We start from the raw sequence: 20,282 nt of genomic DNA, 5'->3' as shown, positions 1-20,282 counted from the left end.
ACTCACAAGAGAACAATCATCACCTACCACCTGGGGCTGTGTCTTAAGAGTTTCAAGCAGGCATTTGAGCCAAAGGGATAGAGAAGCAAAATTGTGACCTGGCCCTCAGATTTGTGGGGTGGGGGTACGTGTTCCAACAACAGTCAAGGAATGAGTGGGTTAAAATTTAGACTAGGTCTGTGGAGAGGTATGAAAACACAAGGGAAATATGAAGGAGGAAACATTGGCAGGATTGACTAAAGGATTAACTAGAGAATGTCTTCAGCAAGAGTCTGACTGACATCTGATGGAGGTCAAGAAGACATAAAACACCACAGTTTTCATTCCATGTCTTCATTTTTATGTCGTTTTCTTCCCCCTCTCCCCCATCCTTCTGGCCTCTCCTCTTCCGTTTTTCCCATTAATTACTATCTTGCCGATTTGCCTGTTTTGGCAAGAGCAGAGGATGGCATCTTTCCAGCAGCCAAAGCAAGATCAGGTGTGTCAAGCATGGACCTTGCTAAATGAGCTGGCGTGTGGTAAATGCCATTAGTTTAGATGGCCAGAGCTAGGTTTATGGTTCAGGAATGAATACTGGAACCCTGCCATAATTAATGAATAATAATGCTGCCCTCCAAGTACAATAATGGCACTAATGACCCACCATCAGCATGCTCTGAGTTGTTCTCCCAGAAATGGGGATAAGTTGCCTGAATCAACCACATTCTCCTGCCTACAAAGACTTTGTGCCTAGCAGGATATATTTGTGAGACAGTTGAACTAAGTTTACAATCCATGGGAAAATAAAGTGAAACTAATGGGCCTACACAGGGATAAATCTGATATCACCAGGATACCACCAAGTCTGGAATCTGACCAATGGTTCAGTGGGTACAGTGCGTTTGGGCTTGGAAATCACAAAGACCTGAGCTCAAATCATGCCTCAGACACTAGCTGTGTGACCCTAGGTAAGTCACTTCAGTCCTTTCAGTCTCAGTTTCCTCATCTGTAAAGTGGGGAAATAACACTAAACTCACAGGATTATTGGGAAGATTGAATAAGATAATGTATGTACAGTACTTTTTAAATCCCCAAACACTTTATAAGTACTAGCTACTTATTTTATTATTCTTATCATTTGCTCTTGCCATATCCCACTATCTTCAAAGACAACCAGGCAACATTGTGATTACCAATATCTTGCTCTTGGGTGATCAAATTCAAAAAAGTCAATTAGCACGTAACAAAAATTTTGTTTTACTAGAAAGAGCAAATTATGGCCACTCATTTTAAAAAAGGTAATTTCACCAGTTAGATGTTAAAATAATGATTTTTCTTTTTAAAGTTTTTTATTAACATAAATTGAATCCTAGTCAAGCACATTATTCCATCCCCACTCAGATGGAGCACTGAAGGATTAGTAATAACAAAAAAGTATATTTTCAGAACTTACATTAACTTTGAATGTCTGTACCAAGCCATCTAAGAAGTGGAGATGACAGACGATTTCTGATCGCGTCTTCTCTTTTGGCAGTTCTGAGACTCGGATGTTATTTATTCTCCCACCCAAAGCACGCAGCCGGGAGTTCATAACTATTGTTGAATAGTCTAAAATACAAGAAACATTTGTTAAATGTTTGTTAATACAATTATATTATCGACAGTTTACTTGAATAAGAATTTTTTTATCAAGAAAAGGACCAAGTCTATTTAAGCTAAATCTTACAACTTTCCTGAGAATTCATGTTTTATTGCACTGTGATTTTTTTTTTTAAACTTGGTATTAAAGGAATTAAAGAGTGGAGTGGGGGGAGAGAAGTCTCATGCTTAAAGAGGTTTAGTGGAGAATAAAATTAAAATGAAAGTCTATTTCGTAATTTCGGAGTGGTAATGAAACAGTTGTCTGCCTCAGGGCGGTTCTTGAACAGAAGGCTCTACTAGCCACATGCCAGTTACTTCAGTTGGGTAATTTTCCAATGCAACCTCCCAGGAGAGATTAATAAAGGGGTGAGTTCTCCTCCAAAGACCTTGCCCCTGAATTCCCTCTTCTCACTTCTACAACAGTGCTCCACCCCTACCAGTATACCCTGCAATACAACACAAGCCTATTAGTTCAAGTGTAAAAACTATTTTTGTTACAGAACACATGGGAATCTTGGGGTACAGCCTACACACAGATTAGCAAAGTTATAGGCACATAATCTCCCTCTAGTCAATGTTTCGCACAGGATTAAAGCATTAATCCATCTCTTGAAGGCTTTCCATAGTTTGTTCCCTTCCTGGTAAGCAGATTCCCTTCTAGCCCTTACCCTTAGAGTTGCTGCCCTGCTTACTAGTTCGTCCTACTGCCAATCCCAGATTCAAGTTATGCCCACTCTCAGAACAGATACCGGAGTCCTGGGAGAAGACCTGTTTTTGTCTGCTTACAGACAGGGGTGATATAGGGGACTACAGAAAAACAGAGAGGGTCAAAGAAAAAAAAGCTTAGGTTCATACACTTTGTTCCATTAACATTATTTGGAAAAAGAAAAGGAATAGTCAATGGTAGGAGAACTAACTTAGTACAGTGTTACAGATGCTAAGGGAGAAGTTTCAGGAAGGGTGGGTGGTCACCAGTGTCATGCTACAGACAAACCAAGGAAAATGAAAAATGAGAGTCTCCGAAATGACTAACCCTGCTCATCTTTTATGGTCCACCTCAAAAATGCCACTTGCCTCTCATGAAGACCTCCTGATTCTCATAACTACATGAAATCTCTGCAGTTTGAATCTCTCCTCCAATAGTCTTTTGTAGGTCTCTGGTGACATAACAAATTGTGACTTGCACCATGTATCTCTCCCCTCCCAGATTTAAAACTCATAAGGTAGAAACCATATCTAACTCATCTACAGCCAAGGCAAGGATATTCATCTCTATCTTTACCCTACATCTACTAGGTTCCAAATCATTACTTGTCAAATTGGATTCAAGAACACAATTTAAAGCACAGCAGATAAACAGGCAGATGGTGATGATAAAATAAAAGCAGAGCACGAAGACCCTTCTTTCAACAAATGTTACAATGGAAACAAAGAAACAGGCCAGTGACTAAAAGCTGGATCAAGAGATATGGGCGCCATGCATTCATACATCTCTCAATTATATATGTAACTGAATTTTGTAATTGTTTGACAAAATAATGTTGATTTTATTTCATTATCGGCATATGACTGGCAGAGGATGAAGAGAACTGTCTACAAAGGTGCAGGTTAAATGTATGTTCAAAACATTCTGTTCTACGTGAGACACTTCTTTGAATTGGAACAGCATGTAATTCAAGTCTTTATCTCAAGTCACTATGAAGAAGGAAGTTGCTGAAGAGGATCAGCTACCCAGAGATAGATGTGTCATTGTATTGTTGTATTTTAGTAAGAATACATTCAAGCATCATTTAAAGAAGTTGAAAAGTACACAAGAAGGAGTTCTAAAACTAATGGCAATTTTCACGAGGACAATAAAGGAAGAAGAAACCTATAAAGAAATCCTCGGCATTTGGAAAAAGGCTAGGGAGGTTTTTACCAGGCAAAAACACTTTTAGGGAGATGATTCTTTGTTTTGGAAATGTAAACAAAAGTCTTCCCTTTGGCCAGTTAAGTGGCACAACAGACAAGGACACTGGACTTCTGAGTCACAGAGATCTGAGTTTGATTCCTGTCTTGGGTGCTTATTTGCTGTGTGACCTGGCTAAATCATATAATTGATACGTGCTTATTTCCTCATCTGTAAAATGGTGGTAGAGATAAACTTGAAGGCTTCTAACGTTCTTTTCAATTTTAAATTTAGAATTCTCAAACTCAAACTCAAACAACTCAAACAACCAAAGCAGGGCAAAAATGTTCTGTGGCAGAAAAGCGTTGCCAGCCTCCTGGGTCCTTGAATGACCAGTAATAAGGTTGGTCTACAAAATGCCTTCGTTTTAGCAAGGTGCTTGCCTTCCATGTCCTTTCCTGTGCTATGTACACATTCTATCTTTTCTACTCTTTTTTGTTTCCCCAATTCCTAATGGCCCTCTTGCCATCCATTCAATTCGATGAATATTCATTAAATGCCTACTGTGTGCAAAGTATCGTTCTGTGTGCTTGGGATACAAAGATCAAAAAATAACTACCACCACCCAAGTCTCTGCCCTGAAGAAACTTAGATCACTACTGTTAACTCTCATAGGGAGATTTCCTAGTTTCTGACTACATTCCTAGAACTTAAACCAAACCTCTGCCTTGCTCTGCTCACGAGTATTTGTCTTCCTGAGTCCCATTTGTCTCTTCACCTTCTGGAGTACTGCTTCATTGATCCTCACATTACAGCTAGGTCCCCATTTGTCCAAGTAATTCAACATGGCATATTTTCATTGGGCTGGAACCAAGGACCATATTTTACAGAATTAGAACTTCAAACAAGGTAAATTTAAATATATGGGACCACTTCTGGCAAACCGAAAGTTGTGCAAGCCTGCCCCAGAGTCATGTGGTAGAGGTAACCTACTTCTACTCGGTAGCAACATATCTAAATGGTAGTTTCAGAATGATTAGGGAGTGAATACATCTATATAAAGGCTTGAAAACATAAAATGTTATAAGGTAACAGTATCTCACAATTCTCATTCGCATGTACCTTTATACTGGTAATAAGAGAAGATGAGCAGGGCAAGTTATGTGGAAAAATATATTTCGTGGATAATTAGAAGGACAGTCCTTTCTTTAGTCTTATCTTAAGCATATTAAAATACAAACATGCCATAACATCTAAATTTAAATAATGAAATCAGATTTTTACAACTCTCCCCTATTAAATAGCACTACAACATAATTTCCTTTCCTCCAGTTATAAAATCAAATGTTTGCATGTCTGTATGTTGTACAAAAAAGAAAGTCAAATCTACCATATGAATCAAAAATATATAATCATCTATATAATAAATTAGTTCATCTATAAGTTCTTCATTAAGTCACATTTCCTATTTCTAAAAAAACCACAGTGTAATGGAAAGAGCTCTGGATTTAATAATCAGAAGACTTGGATTCAAATTCTGGTTCTGGCACTTACATACCATCCATATGACCTTGGTCCAGTCACTTGGCCTCTTGAGAGGACTGGATCAAAATTTATCTGAGGTCCTTTCCAGGTCTAATGAAAACTCAAGAGAATTTCTCACCAAAGGAGTTTCACTGAGTACTTCCCTTCACCTACACAAATACAAGTGTTCTTTTCTTTTTAATGTAGATAAACATGGCTAATTACCATTCATTTAGTTCTTAAATATATCTCTACAATGTAATGCCTGAAAGAATATACATTAACTATGGAGGATAAAACCTTTTCCAATGGAAATATTTTTATTTAATTTGCTTAAAATGCTTTGAAGTATGTCAGGTTCTCTTTTAAGAGCATGCACATTCATACAAACTAACATGAATAGAAGAATTTAGTCATAATAAAAAATAATCTTTTCTGAAGGACACTGAAGAAGACAGCGAACATGAAATATGATCAATTAGACAACACTAGAGTAAGCTCTTGTCTATAGTAATCATTCACTATGGTGAGGAGGGCAACACAAAAGCATAAGGTACATGGTCATCCCTTCCACACCGCGACTTTCCCCACCGTGGTTTCAATACATCATGGGATGGTATAAGAAATTAAATGGGAACTTTTGTAGAGTTTTGTAGAAGCTGCAGAGGACACACAAAGGCCAGCAGATGACACAGAGTCTATGCTTAAATATTTAACTCAAACTTTACAATAAGGCATTATAAATACCCTATTAAAAAAAGAAAAAAATTCATACTTCTCTAGTACAAAGAGAGGGCCAAGATTTTTTCTACAGATTTTCCAGATCCAGAAGGTGCTGTGCCCCTACTCTGTCCATTCTAGAAACCTCATTAGTTTGTCATCTCACAAACAATTACAACTTGTGATTCTTAAGAGTACATTAGCTAGTCAGATAGATTAATTTGCATTTTTATATATTCTTGGGCCCTGGTGAAGGCACAATACGTGATAGTACAGAAAAGATGAGAAACAGAAGAAATGAGAGAGGTACAATGAAGATATTCAATTCTTCACCTCCACCCCCAAAAAAGTATTTTTGTCCCTTCAAAGTCTATGTAATCTATAAACACCACCTTCTCAGATTAACACAGTAGAAAGAAGACTGAATCTGGGGTCCCAAGTTGTGGGTTCAAATCCCAGTTTGCTATTTGCTACTTATGTGACCTTGAGAAAGTCATTTTACAAGGTCTCATTTTTTCATCTATAAAATATAAATATAAAATTAAATAAATAATATAATATAATATAGAAATATAAAATAAAATATCTATAAAATCATTTATAAAATCTATAAAATGGTTGGATCTCAAAAGTCTCTTCTAGCTTTAAACCTAAGATGCTTGATATGAAACTGACCTACCTCCAGGTACTTCTTTCAACCTTTTCAATGATTTTAGCACCTTGATCCCTGTTTCTTTTTCCACCTAACTCCCAGTACTCATCATTACTATTCATGTTGAGGCATTCTGAACACATAATTCCTCAACCTGTTCAACTAATTTTTTTCAACTGAAGTCTGAAGAATTTATCATTTGCCATCTCACTGTACTGTACACAACCCACCTTGGAGACCTTGACCTTCAAAATTCCTCTCTCTGATTGCAATCTTCTGTTCTTCTCCCTCTCCCACTCTCATTAAAATGAAACCAGCTTTTCATCTCTTTAACTTTTTAGAGCTACAAGCAATTCTCTAAGACAATAAGTTGCCAAATCGTTCCCTAACCCCTACCCCTTACTCCCCACTCCGAGAAATTTGGGTCTTTCATTTCTGCTAATCCCCATGCTTGGTAAGGCTTCTCAATCCAATTTCCCTGCTCTTGTTCCTAGCCTGCTGAGTAATGCTAAAGGAAGCCATGACACTGAGGTGATGTCACCCATTAAAAATTTGTTATAAAACAGCTGGGCTCTCATTGCTCAACAATCCTACTCTCCTTTTGACTCCCTATGTCTTTTTAAACCTTTTCCTCATTCCTTAAGTGCAACCCCACCCATATTTCTAGTACTCTTAGCAGATGACAATCTCCCACTTACTTTACTGAAAAGATTGAGGCCAGCAATTGTGAGCTCCCCAGCCTCCAGAGTCTTCTGGTCATTACGTAACTACTCAGCATCATCTCTGGCTCTCTCTTCCTTCCCTCTAGTCAGAGGATGTGTTAATACCCTTCATTAAGGGTATTCCCTCTATCCGTACCTCCTACCACATGATCAAGGCCTTTACTTAAACAATCACTTTGTATGTCCCTCTTTCCCACACATCCTCAATCTCTCCTCTTTATTGATTCCTTAACAATCTACCTAGAAAAATATTCTGGTCTCCCTAATCCTAAAAAAAAAAAAGTTTGTTCCAATCATTACTGTTCCATTTCTCCCTTACCCTATAGTACATATTATTTTGGTGGGGAGTGGGGAGAATACAGTATCTAAAATGGTCTCAACTTCCTCACTCCCTTGAAATCTAGTTTATACATTTACATTTCTAATGAAACTTCTCTGAATGGTCACCAATGACCTCCCACTGGCCAAATTCAGTAAGTATTACCATCCCTTACCACTTCTTGACCTGTCTATAACATACAACACTGTTAATGACCCTGTCGTTTGGAATACTTTCTCTTTCAACACTTCAAGCACACAAGCTCAAACTAGTTTCTTTTCTCTCTCCTTCCTAGGCTGTTTTTCCTCTTTCTGGCCCCAAAAGTAGGTATTCTCTAAGATTCTCCCTTTAGCTCTCTCTTCTATGCTTTGTCCTTTGGCAAAGGAATTCAGTACTCTTCATCTATCTGTACCAGTGGTCTCCAAAACTTTTTGGCTAGTGGTCAAGCACACAACAACGTATGTATATTTACTTATTTGTAAATTATATGACACTACTGTACTCAATTTTATGCATTATAAAATTTACATACACAAAAACAAATAGAAAGGATGCGATAAAGATGAAATATTTGTAAAGTTAAAGTGGGCAAGATCCACTAGAGTTTATTGAGTAGGGTAGTGAAATGATCACACCTTCAATTTAGGAAAATCACTTTGACAGCTATAGGTTCTATGAATGCAGAGAGGAGAGGCAGGAAGTCCAATTAGCAAATTCATAATAGATTAGACAAGATGACGGGGCCAGAACTAGGCTGTGTGAGTAGAGAAAAGAATCAGCCTGAGACACGTGGTGAGAGAAACAAGATTAGACAAGTGACTGTATGTGTGAAGTAAAGGAACATGAAGAGTAGATGACATTGATGTTGTGCAATTGGGCAACTGGAAACATGGCAGTGTTCTTGAAAATAATGGGTGGGCTTCAGGTGGAAGGGAAGGAAGATAACGTATTGAGATCTATGATGAAGATCACTACACACCTATGCCCACCTGTTCTGTGCAAAAGACTCAAAATGAAAAAGAGAACGGCAAGGATTTCATTCAAGGGTCACTGCCTAGGAATACGGAGACTGTCACAGTCACAAGGTAATCTGGGGGGAAGAAGGTGGGTTTCCTTTTGGGGAAGTAGTTGATTTTTCCAATAGCACTTAGCCAGGTGCTACTATGGGTGCCTATGTTGAAGATTAAGTTATAACTGTCCTGAAGAGCCAAAACTAGCCTCAGAAAGGGTGAAGATGGAAGCATGCACAGCAGAAAGAAGAGGCAGAGCAGGGTAGTGTTGGGGGTAAGGGTAAGTGTGGTTCTGTTGGAGAGATCCCATGATTGAACACTGAAAGGCAGGTGGGATGCCATTCATCTTCTCCTCCAATTGGAGGATTACACATCTCTTGGGATCAAGCCATTGCCTAAGTAGGGATCAATCTACAGTCTCCATTATGGAGAGCACTGATGGACACAGATGACTCCCACATCTCATCTCTTCTTATCTATATCCCCAATTGTCTATGGAACTCTTCCAATTGAATATCACAGTAGCCTTTCCAAATCAATGTGTCCAAAACCAAGTTCAACTTTCTTACTAAATCTACTCTTCCATCTTTACTACTTCCATCCACAGCACTAACATTCACTAAGTCTCCAAGAGATTCTTATGTTGAATTAGTTACCAAGTCCTACTGATTCTTCCTCAGTAACATTTTTCATATCCAACTCCTCACCTCCCAAATACAGGCTCCCATCACCTAGCAGGATAACTGAAATAATCAATCAACATGAATTCTCTTCTCCTTTCTCTTCCCCGTCCAGACTATGACCCTTTATATTACTGCCCAATTAGTTGCCTTTGTACATAATTCTAATCATATTACTCATCTGATCAAAAATCTTCAGAGGCTCCCTACTTCATACTTCTCTACCTATGTATCAAGGCTATCTACAATCTAGGACCCCCTGTCTTTCTAGCTTTATCTCATGCTACTTGACTACAAATACCCTAACATGTAGCCACATTGTAGATTTCTCTGATCCTCTGGATTGGGCTTTCCTTTGTACCATTTACTATACCAAGAACAGAGACCCTTTTCAACTGTCCAATGCCATTCCTTCCATGAAGGTTGTCCTGATCTTCCCAGTCATTAACAATCTTTTTCCTTTTCAATTTTTTCAGTTCTTTATTAGACTTTCAAATACATTTTGCATAATAGCTGTATACATACTAGACTGTACAACTCGACTGCATATTTAATGCTCAACTAAACCAAATGCACAGATTGGTAAACTGCAAATAATAATGTCAAAAACTAATGACTGAGATTACAGCAAAATAAATTATTAAATAAAAAAGATTACTACATCTAGAACTACAACAACAAACTTGTTTCCAAGAAACTCTGTAACTCAATTCACTTAGACTGAATGTGAGCTTGGTTCTGTGACACTGTATACAAAAGAAGTATATAGCAGAGTTTCTAACTAAAAGAACTTATCTCTGAACAAAACAAAACTAAGATACATGGAAAAGTATATACACAGTGAAGGGGAAGAGAGTTCTAATAACTGCAGAAGATCAGGGGACCACAAAGGACCACATGAGGGCAAACCTGGAACTAGACCTAATGAATAAGATTAATATGAACATACAGTAGGATAGGGAGAATATTAGAGATAGCAAAACAAAATGAGGAATGGTAGAGAAGCATGAATTCATCCATGCAATAACACCTCTTCTTTTTTCTTTGTATGTGACCTAGGATTATATTGGTATAGAGAACTCCCAGTGAGGAAACTCCCTCCTTAAGGATGCAGATGGGCATTTGCTCTGTACCTTACAATCTTAGAGAGTTTCTTGGAGCACCAAGAGAACAGTGAAGAACAGTGGGATAAAAAAGATATTTGGAGTCAGATAGGTTCAAATCCTTCTTCTAATCTTGGCTACCTTGGGTAAATCACTTCACGTCTTGGATGAACTTCCTCATCTATGAAAGGAGAGGGCTGGAGACCCTTCCACTTTTAAAGGCTATGATCCTATACAAAGATTTTTTTAATTACATATGTATTTTCCCCCAGCAAAACCAACCAATGCAACAACTGTTTCTCTAGTACATGCAATTTTATACAACTATAGTCTCCCAGTCTCCTGGAGAGAAAAGGGAAGAAGAATATACAAAGATATTTAAGACAGTCTCTCCCCTCATGGAGAGTCCAATCTAGCAACAGGAATAGGACATAAACAAATGTATAATACTATACAATAACCATTATTGTTTGTCCGTTTCCAAAGAGGACCAATGACATCATGGTGGTGATTGTCTTGACTCATGCTTCAACTGGATTTAAGTGAGACAGAGTTACACAAAAGCCTCACTCTCTCTTCCCAAGTCACTGATGTCCAGTGGCACGATGACTGACAATGGCCTGGAATGCAGTAGATGACCTTGCTGTCTTGGATGTCAACAAACTCTAAGTACTCCAAAGCACTTACTTCAGCTGCCTTCATGGCCACTGGAACAAATTGTTCCCATGTACCCACTCCGACAGATATCCTCCTAACTCACTGAAAGGTTTGAGTCCTGTCACCCTCAACCTGTTTTAGCCCATGTGTTGAGATGGTTTCCTAGGGTGTGGCTGCTGCACATGCTACAGCTTCTTAGAGCCAAAAGTATGAGTTGGGTAAAGGCAGACACCAAAGACAGGTAGATAGACAGCCCTGAAAAGGGCTCAGGAAGCCCTCACACCAGAGGTGCTGCTCCTCCCCAAAGATCTCATGGTGCAGAATAGGATGCCAGAAAAGCATGAGACAGAGTAGAAACTTCAATGTAAGTTTGCAAGAAGAACAAGATCATTTCCTACCAGGAAGGAGTGAGAAGATGTGAGAAGGAAATGACTTGTGAGCTGGGTTTGGAAGCATCGATAAAATTTCAAATATTCAGAGATATAAGGAACATGGAAGGAGAAAAAGGAAACATTGGTGAAAACAGCCTGGACATCTATTATGTAAGCTTTACATTGGTCAACAGTACCAGTCAAAATTAGGATAGACAAAGCAGCATCGGGTTACAGAAGGGCTTAAATAAGACAAAGTGATACATCTCCAGTCTGTGAATTAAATGACTTTAAAGAGTTCATCAGCTACAGTGAGGGAGAACTACACAGCATCCAATAAAAAGAGGAGGTTTGCCAACTGATTCAGTGGGCTCTATCAGGTGAAAAAGTTGGACCTGAGGTCCAAAGAAAGAATATCACTTGCCCACGGTCACAAAGCTTATATATGGAAGAGTGTGTTGGGAAAGTTTAACATCTGGCTCTCCTCTCGAAAACACACCAACAACATGCTTTTAAGTTTAGCTTGCATTCCCAGCATTTTCTCCATCAATTTTTTATACCTCAACAATCAACAAAACAACAAATCGAATCCTGATGTACAGGGCTTGTTGATTTCCACAGTATAAGTGCTAACACTGAAATTTGAATAATGAGGCTAAGGAGGTAGTAGCTGGCTCCAGTACACATCTTGGTTACTTATTATAACACACAATTGTCCATCTCCCACCTCCATGCCTCTGCATGGGCCATCTTTCATGACACCTTCTACAGGAGGTTTTTTCTTGGTTGCTCCAGCTGCCTTACCTTCATGGAATGCAGCTGGTATACACATTTTCCCCATTAGAATGTTCCCTTGAAGGTAAGGACTGTGTTTTTGTTGTATTTGTATCCCATGTCTATGGCATATTATCCAGCATATAGTAAATGCTTCCAGAGTAGCACTATATACTGGACCTGGCATCAAGAAAACCCAAGTTCAAATCTGTGCTTAGATAATTACTGAGCTGTAGGACCTTGGTCAAGTCCCGTAACCTGCTTGTCTCAATTTCTTTAACTGTAAAACGGGGGTAATAATATCACCTAATTACCGGGGTTGTTGTGAGGACAAAATGAGATGACATTTTTTAAGCACCTGGCACAGAGTAGGACAACATGTTAGCCATTATTAATGTTATCATTGTTGACTACTACACACCAAGCCAAAATCAGTCTCGCTCCAATTTCTATCAACTGCTCTTAGTTAATCCCTTTGCAGTTTGGCAAAAATTCAAAGGAAATGAAATCTAAGGAATTAACAATAAAAACTAAGATATCAGATGTTTATAAATAAAGGCACAACATACATATGGGAAGCAACAGGGGCAATAACCAGAGATTTTGATCCAAGTATCCCTGAGATTTAAGGGATCTGGTTCATGACTGACTTAAGGCATTGGGAGAGCATACCTTATCCAAAAGAAACAAGACAGGCAAAAGTGGGGGAGGAAGAAAGAAGGGAAAATAAGGAGCAGTATGCAGGTGTCCCAAAAGTCTTAGTGTGATCTTAAGCTTTAGAAACTTTGGGACTCCCTGTATATAAAAAAAAGATATACTTAAGGAAAGAAATTCAGGAATCAGAGAAGGGGGAAACATGACAAATTTTGGTAAAAATTAATTCTGGCAAAATCAGAAGTTATACTGTTATTAGGGAAAACTATTTACCATTTGGTGAAAAAGAGGAAAGAGGAGAAATTTGGGAAACAGAATATAAGGTAATAGATTTCGAGCCCAAAGGAATCTTACTAGTCTGCTAGTGTTAAGCCTTCAGTTTACTTTGTTTTAAGCTCTTCATTTTAGAATAAAGAAAGTAAAACCTAGAGAAGATATATCATGTGTCCCCATTCAAAAGTAGGCCCCCTGATTTCAACATCAGAACTATTTCTATGGTACCATGACGTCTTTGTCTAGCACAGAAGCTCGATGTAGCCAAAGTGGAGTCATTAAAGCTTCAAGGGTAGTCTTCATGAAAATTTCATTTTTCAAAAGATGAAAGAAATAACAAGGGGAGTTGGCATTATGAATTTGATTCTCATTAGTTAAAAGGAACTGGTTTTAGAGAAGGAAATGATGGAAAACTTGACAGGGAATGACTATTTCAATTTATAATCTGTGATAAAGAAGAGAGTTGGGTCAAAACTCAATTTAGGAATAATAGATTTCAGTGGGTTCAGGAAAAGGAGATGTATAATTCCCTAAACGAAAATTCTACAGAGGAAATTAACTCAGAAAGGATGGGAAGCTCTCTTAAGTGAAATCTTGATGACATAAAGAGAAATAATTCTGATGAGGAAGAAAAGGAGGTGTTAGTGGTCTAAGGGGAACAATTTGGATGTAGGACCAATCCACTCTGATTTTAAGACATGCACAGAGAATGGAAACAAGGACAGCTAAAAGAAAATGAATATGAAAGTATGCCACAGTCCTCTAAGAACAGAACCAGGAGAACGTTGTACGCAGTGACAGCAACAAGGTACAATGATCAACTTAGCTATTTACAGCAATACTAAGATCAAAGACAATTCTGAAGGACTTATAATGAAAAATGTTATCCACCTCTAGAGAGGGAGATCAATGAAGTCTGAGTCCAGGTCAAAGCATACTGAGCATACTGGCTTTTTGTTTTTTACTTTCTTTATTTTTCTTGGGTTTTTTTTTTGTCTGTGTTTTCTTTCACAACATGACTAATATGGAAATGTTTTGCATGACTGCACATGTATAACCTTTATCAAACTGCTTGCATTCTCAATGGGAGGTAGAAAAGGGAGGATGGGAGAGAATTTGGAATTCAAAATTATAAAAAATAAAAAAAGGTTAAAAATTGTTTCTATAACTTGTTTGGAAATATATGTGTATGAATATATGTATTCCTTTTTTAAAAAAATCATGAATGCTAATGCTTAGAAAAAACTGAGGCTAGTATTTGTAGACAACAAAAAGTTTTGTTTTTTTTTTTAAATTATATTAGGGGAAAAAAGGAGGACTAAAGGAAATATAAGACCGTTGGCTCAAATGGATAGGATTAGTGATAATGGATGAGGGAGAGAAGGGTGATGTTCTTAATTTTTATTTTCTGTTTTCCTGGTCTAGAAATATTTATACTGGAAAGAAAAAAAATGGCTAAAACAAAATGAGATGGGGAACTATTAAGATAACATCTTGCTGTCCTTGATTAAGTCAAGTCATCAGGCCATGATCATTCAGTTCTGGTACTGAAAGAACCTGCAGATTCAATGGCTGACTCATTTGTCAGTGATATTTCAAAGACCTCAGAGACAGATTTTCCTGCACAATGGTTAAGTGAGGGATCAAGTCTAAACTCGGTTTCCCTTCATCACCTTGAAACAAATATAGCACAAATAAAAGAACAACAAAAACAGGACAAAGGAAATAAATCTTCCTAAATAAATCCCTGTCAAAAACCCAGCAAAGACTGAAGAAATATGAGGGAAAAAAAATTCCTATCACAATAAAGAAATACTATAAAATAAAAAGAATGCATGGAAATATTAATCTTAAAAGTGATCAAAATCACAACTGTATTAATGAGTATAGAAAATAACGATTGAAAGTATTTAAAACTAAAACAACATAACTTATGACAAATATATAGGGAAGGCTTTTCCAGTCGGAGCAGAGTAAAGCAACAGTGTCTACCATCTTCACTATTATTTGAAAGGGTGTTAGAAGTATTAGTTACAGCAACAAGACACAAAGAAATGAAGGGAGAATATCCAGGTTGAGGGACCTGCAAGATGGCAGAATAGACACTTTCCCTAAATGCCACTAACTCTCAAGAACGTACAAGAAGAAGAATTACATTTCTGATGTACTACAAAACAATTACATCTGAAACCACAGGATGAAAATGGGAATCTCAATAGTATGGAAAGATCTATATAGGTCTCCCAAAAGAACATGATAAATAAGAAAACCCATCAACTATAATGCAGGAAATTCATTCATTCATTCAACAAACATTTATTCAGTGCCTACTCTGTTGCCAGGCAAAGTGCAAGCCCTGAAGATAGAAAAAAGGAGGCAAAAGACAGCACCTGCCCTCAAGAAGCTTACAATCTAATGGGACAGACAACATACAAACAAATACATACAGAAAAAGCTATATACAGGATAAATAGGAAATAATTAAAAGAGTGAAAGCATTGTAATTAAGAGGGGTGAAGGAATTTTAATTGGAACTTAAAGGGAGCCAGGGAGGTCAGTAGTCAGAGCATAGGAAGGAGAGTCTTCCAGGCACAGGGGACACAAATATTCTCCAGAAATCCTGAAAACAGACAAAAAAGTTTAAAACTAAAAATACACTTGGGGATAATGCCTAAGTAAAATTTCTAGAAATAGGAGAAATGTAGTTGGAAAAAGCAGAACTGAGGCACCATGGATTAAACCCTACAACCACCTGTAAGTAACACAGAATTTGTGGGACAAAACTGCAGCATGGAAAGGTACCTAAATGAGAATAGGAGAGGTGGAAGAGAAAAGGGAATAATAGGTCAGTGGATAGGTAATGAAAGAATATTAACTCCTACGGCATTTTAGCAGGAAAAGGAAATGGAGAATGGGAGAGGCGGCAGAAGGGAGAAAGCAAAGCAGAGGAAATTAAATGAGAGACTCTCAACCCAATGGAGATCAGGGAGCTCCAGTGAAAAGCACTTCTGTGATGAGAATTGGGTACCCTACAATGAGTTTAATCTGAGGAAAGAGTACACTGGGAGAGCACCTTCTCTGATAAGGTATTGTACCTCACTACTACAAAGGAGGCTTTGCTTGGGACTGGAAGAAAAGTTCAAGGAGGCCAAGCCAATGCCCAAGAAACCAGCTTCACCACGGGTGACTTTTTCTCAAAAATGTTTTTGCAGTCCAGTCTTTTTGAAACTCAGAAAATGATTTTTTTTTTTCCTGAGGCTGAATATTTTTCTTTGCATCATTTTTTTCTTTTTTTTTGTTAAATTTATTTATTTAACTTTTAACATTCATTTTCACAAAATTTTGGGTTACAAATTTTCTCCCCTTTTATCCCCTCCCCCCCAAACACCAAGCATTCTAATTGCCCCTATGACCAATCTGCTCTCTCTTCTATCATCCCTCTCTGCCCTTGTCTCCGTCTTCTCTTTTGTCCTGTAGGGCCAGATAGCTTTCTATACCCCTTTACCTGTATTTCTTATTTCCTAGTGGCAAGAACATTACTCGACAGTTGATCCTAACACTTTGAGTTCCACCTTCTTTACCTCCCTCCCTCTCCACCCCTTCCCTTTGGAAAGCAAGCAATTCAATATAGGCCAAATCTGTGTAGTTTTGCAAATGACTTCCATAATAGTTGTGTTGTATAGGACTAACTATATTTCCCTCCATCCTATCCTGTCCCCCATTATTTCTATTCTCTTTTAATCCTATCCCTCCCCATGAGTGTTGACCTCGAATTGCACTCTCCTTCCCATGCCCTCCCTTCTATCATCCCCCCCACCCTGCTTGTCCCCTTATCCCCCACTTTCCTGTATTGTGAGATAGGTTTTCCTACTAAAATGAGTGTGCATTTTATTGTTTCCTTTAGTGGAATGTGATGAGAGTAGACTTCATGTTTTTCTCTCACCTCCCCTCTTTATCCCTCCACTAATGAGTCTTTTGCTTGCCTCTTTTATGAGAGATAATTTGCCCCATTCCATTTCTCCCTTTCTCCTCCCAATATACTTCTCTCTCACTGCTTTATTTCATTTTTTTTTAAGATATGATCCCATCGTCTTCAATTCACTCTGTGCACTCTGTCTCTATGTATGTGTGCGTGTGTGTATGTGTGTGTGTGTAATCCCACCCAGTACCCAGATACTGAAATGTTTCAAGAGTTACAAATATTGTCTTTCCATGTAGGAATGTAAACAGTTCAACTTTTGTAAGTCCCTTATCACTTCTCTTTGCTGTTCACCTTTTCATGGTTCTCTTCATTCTTGTGTTTGAAAGTCAAATTTTCTTTTCAGCTCTGGTCTTTTCATCAAGAAAATTTGAAAATCCTCTATTTCATTGAAAGACCAATTTTTCCCCTGAAGTATTATACTCAGTTTTGCTGGGTAGGTGATTCTTGGTTTTAGTCCTAGTTCCTTTGACTTCTGGAATATCATATTCTACACCCTTTGATCCCATAATATAGAAGCTGCTAGATCTTGTGTTATCCTGATTGTATTTCTACAATACTTGAATTGTTTGTTTCTAGCTGCTTGCAATATTTTCTCCTTGACCTGGGAACTCTGGAATTTGGCCACAATGTTCCTAGGAGTTTCTCTTTTTGGATCTCTTTCAGGTGGTGATCAGTGGATTCCTTGAATACTTACTTTGCCCTCTGGTTCTAGAATCTCAGGGCAGTTTTCCTTGATAATTTCATGAAAGATGATGTCTAGGCTCTTCTTTTGATCATGGCTTTCAGGTAGTCCCAGAATTTTTACATTGTCTCTCCTGGATCTATTTTCCAGGTCTGTTGTTTTTCCAATGAGATATTTCACATTATCTTCCATTTTTCCATTCTTCTCTCTTTGTTCTGTGATATCGTGCTTTCTCAAAAAGTCATTAGCCTCCATCTGTGCCACTTTAATTTTGAAAGAACTATTTTCTTCAGTGAGCTTTTGAATTTCCTTTTCCATTTGGCTAATTCTGCTTTTGAAAGCATTCTTCTCCTCATTGACTTTTTGAACCTCTTTTGCCAATTGAGTTAGGCTAGTTTTCAAGGTGTTAATTTCTTCAACATTTTTTTGGGTCTCCTTTAGCAGGGAGCTGATCTGCTTTTCATGCTTTTCTTTCATCTCTCCCATTTCTCTTCCCAGTTTTTCCTCCACCTCTCTAACTTGATTTTCAAAATTCTTTTTGAGCTCTTCCATGGCCTGAGCCCATTGGGTGGGCTGGGACACAGAAGCCTTGATTTCTGTGTCTTTGCCTGATGGTAAGCATTGTTCTTCCTCATCAGAAAGGAAGGGAGGAAATGTCTGTTCTCCAAGAAAGTAGCCATCAATAGTTTTATTTCTTTTCCCTTTTCTGGGCATTTTCCCAGCCAGTGACTTGACCTCTGAATATTCTCCTCACACCCACCTCGCCTCCTGATCCTCCCAGCCAGTGTTTGGGGTCTGAGATTCCAATGCTGCTTCCAGCCTTAGGGCTTTTGGCGGGGGCAGGGCTGCTATTCAGTGTGAGATTAAGTTCAGGTGGTCAGGTCTGGGCAGGGCCGTCTCTCAGGCTCAGTTCCCTCAGGGGGTTTATGCACAGACCTTCCACAATGGATTCAGGCTCCCGCCTGCTTGGGGAGCCCAGGTCTGCAGCTGCCTCTCAGCTTCTACCTCCCAAGGGGGCCCGAGCCATGGGGGCACCCCACTCCCCTCTCGACCCGCCAAAGAGACTCTCTCACCGACCCCAGCCACCTGTGGGTGGAGGTACTTGTGCAGCCGCTGGTGATCCCGTCCCGAAGCCTGGTCGGATCTGTTTCTCTTGGTGCCGCGGCCGCACAGCCACAGCAGGTTTGGGCTGGGCTCCGCGTCTGCAGCGCGACGGACCTTTTGTGAGAGGTTTGCAGGTCCCTCTGTGGGTGGAGGGACCTGCGTGGCCGCTGGAGATCCTGTCCCTGAAGCCCGCTCAGATCTTTTCCTCTCTGTGCTGTGGCCGCGGCAGGGCTGCACTCAGCTCCCAGTCCCAGCGCCCAGTCCGCAGCGCGAAGGACCCCCCACAAGAGGTTTGCAGGTCTCTCCGGAACAGAAATCTCCCTCGCTCCAATATTCCGTGGCCTCTAGGTGCAGAATTCGCCGTGAGTTACTTCCCTGTAGCCGTTCTATGGGTTGTGGGTTCAGAGCTATGTGTATGTGTGTCTTTCTACTCCACCATCTTGGCTCCCAGAAAATGATTTTTTTAAAAAAATTTTTGAGATTAAATGAAACAGGAAAAATGACCACTTTGAAGAGCTTACAAATTGGAGAAATTACTACCACTATTCCTACCTGTACCTTACATGTACACACTGTAACATACAAATGTAAAGTTTGCAATTCAGGAAGACGCAGAAGTTACAAACACAGATACAATAATTTATGTAGTGGACCAATGTGAGTAAATAGGAAAGAATAAGTCTAATGAAATACACAAATCAAATAAGTAAATAAATCTAAATATTTAGAATTATTTTTTTTAAAAGACTGGGATTTAAAAAAAAAAAAAAAGGATGAGAGATCTTCAAGGGATTTAAAAAAAAAACCACTTGGGGAGTTGTAAATGTCCAAGCAGAATTTATATAAATAGGAGGAAATGGGGTTTCCAAGTCAGAAGCAGTTGTCCTACTGGAGGAAGAAGAGTTAAGGAAAATTATTTCAGAGGTGTTTGCAAATAAGGAAGGCACAGAACAGGCCATGATTCCTACAGAGACTGCATATTCATGTGATCTCTCACCTTGATGGACCCAAAATGGCAAATATTCAAAACATCAGCAACTTAAGGCACTGGCCTTGACAAGGTGATGAATAGTTAGCAGAATCATTAAGGAGCAGCCAATATTTGTCTTTCCATAACGAAAGTTATATCAGACATCCCTTCTGAAAGAGTCAAAACAGCCACACACTATCAAATGTCAATACAATTTTTGGCATATACAGGACTAACCAAAACACTAACAATAGACATTTTTTTTTTTGTTCAAGAGATAGCTTATCTTGATCGAACTAACTGAATGTAGATTCTAAATTATATGTTTTCTTGCTTTCCTATTATCAAGATAACACAGTCAACTGGTTTGGAATTTGTAACCAAGTTTGGTACTTTAGGGAAGAGAGGGAGAGAGGAAAGGAAAGGAGAAGAGAATAAGCCTTTACACAGTGCTTACTTATATGTCAGGAACTGTGTTAAGCACTGTTTACAAATACTTGAACCTCATTTGAGCCTCACAACATATTTGCATTTTACAGTTGAGAAAACTGACATGCCCAAGGTCACACAGCCAGCA

General features: G+C 38.7%; 1 protein-coding gene across 4 annotated transcripts in view; it reads right to left on the bottom strand.

The window, feature by feature from the left end:
* PTPN3 (protein tyrosine phosphatase non-receptor type 3) overlaps positions 1 to 20,282 on the bottom strand; it is a 302,221-nt gene that overhangs the window by 182,071 nt on the left and 99,868 nt on the right. For 3 of the 4 annotated variants that reach the window (XM_072596700.1, XM_072596701.1, XM_072596699.1), the window contains exon 2: positions 1,433 to 1,587. In XM_072596700.1, coding sequence (XP_072452801.1) covers positions 1,433 to 1,587 — 155 coding nt within the window. Of the gene's footprint in view, positions 1 to 1,432; positions 1,588 to 6,634; positions 6,777 to 20,282 lie in introns of those variants that run through there. The other variant, XM_072596698.1, reaches the window with a different exon arrangement.

This window comes from Notamacropus eugenii, chromosome 3 (genome assembly GCF_028372415.1).
Source record: "Notamacropus eugenii isolate mMacEug1 chromosome 3, mMacEug1.pri_v2, whole genome shotgun sequence".
NCBI classification, from domain to species: domain Eukaryota; kingdom Metazoa; phylum Chordata; class Mammalia; order Diprotodontia; family Macropodidae; genus Notamacropus; species Notamacropus eugenii.
Note: the sequence above shows the minus strand (reverse complement) of the source record. Positions and strands in the feature narration are given on the sequence as shown.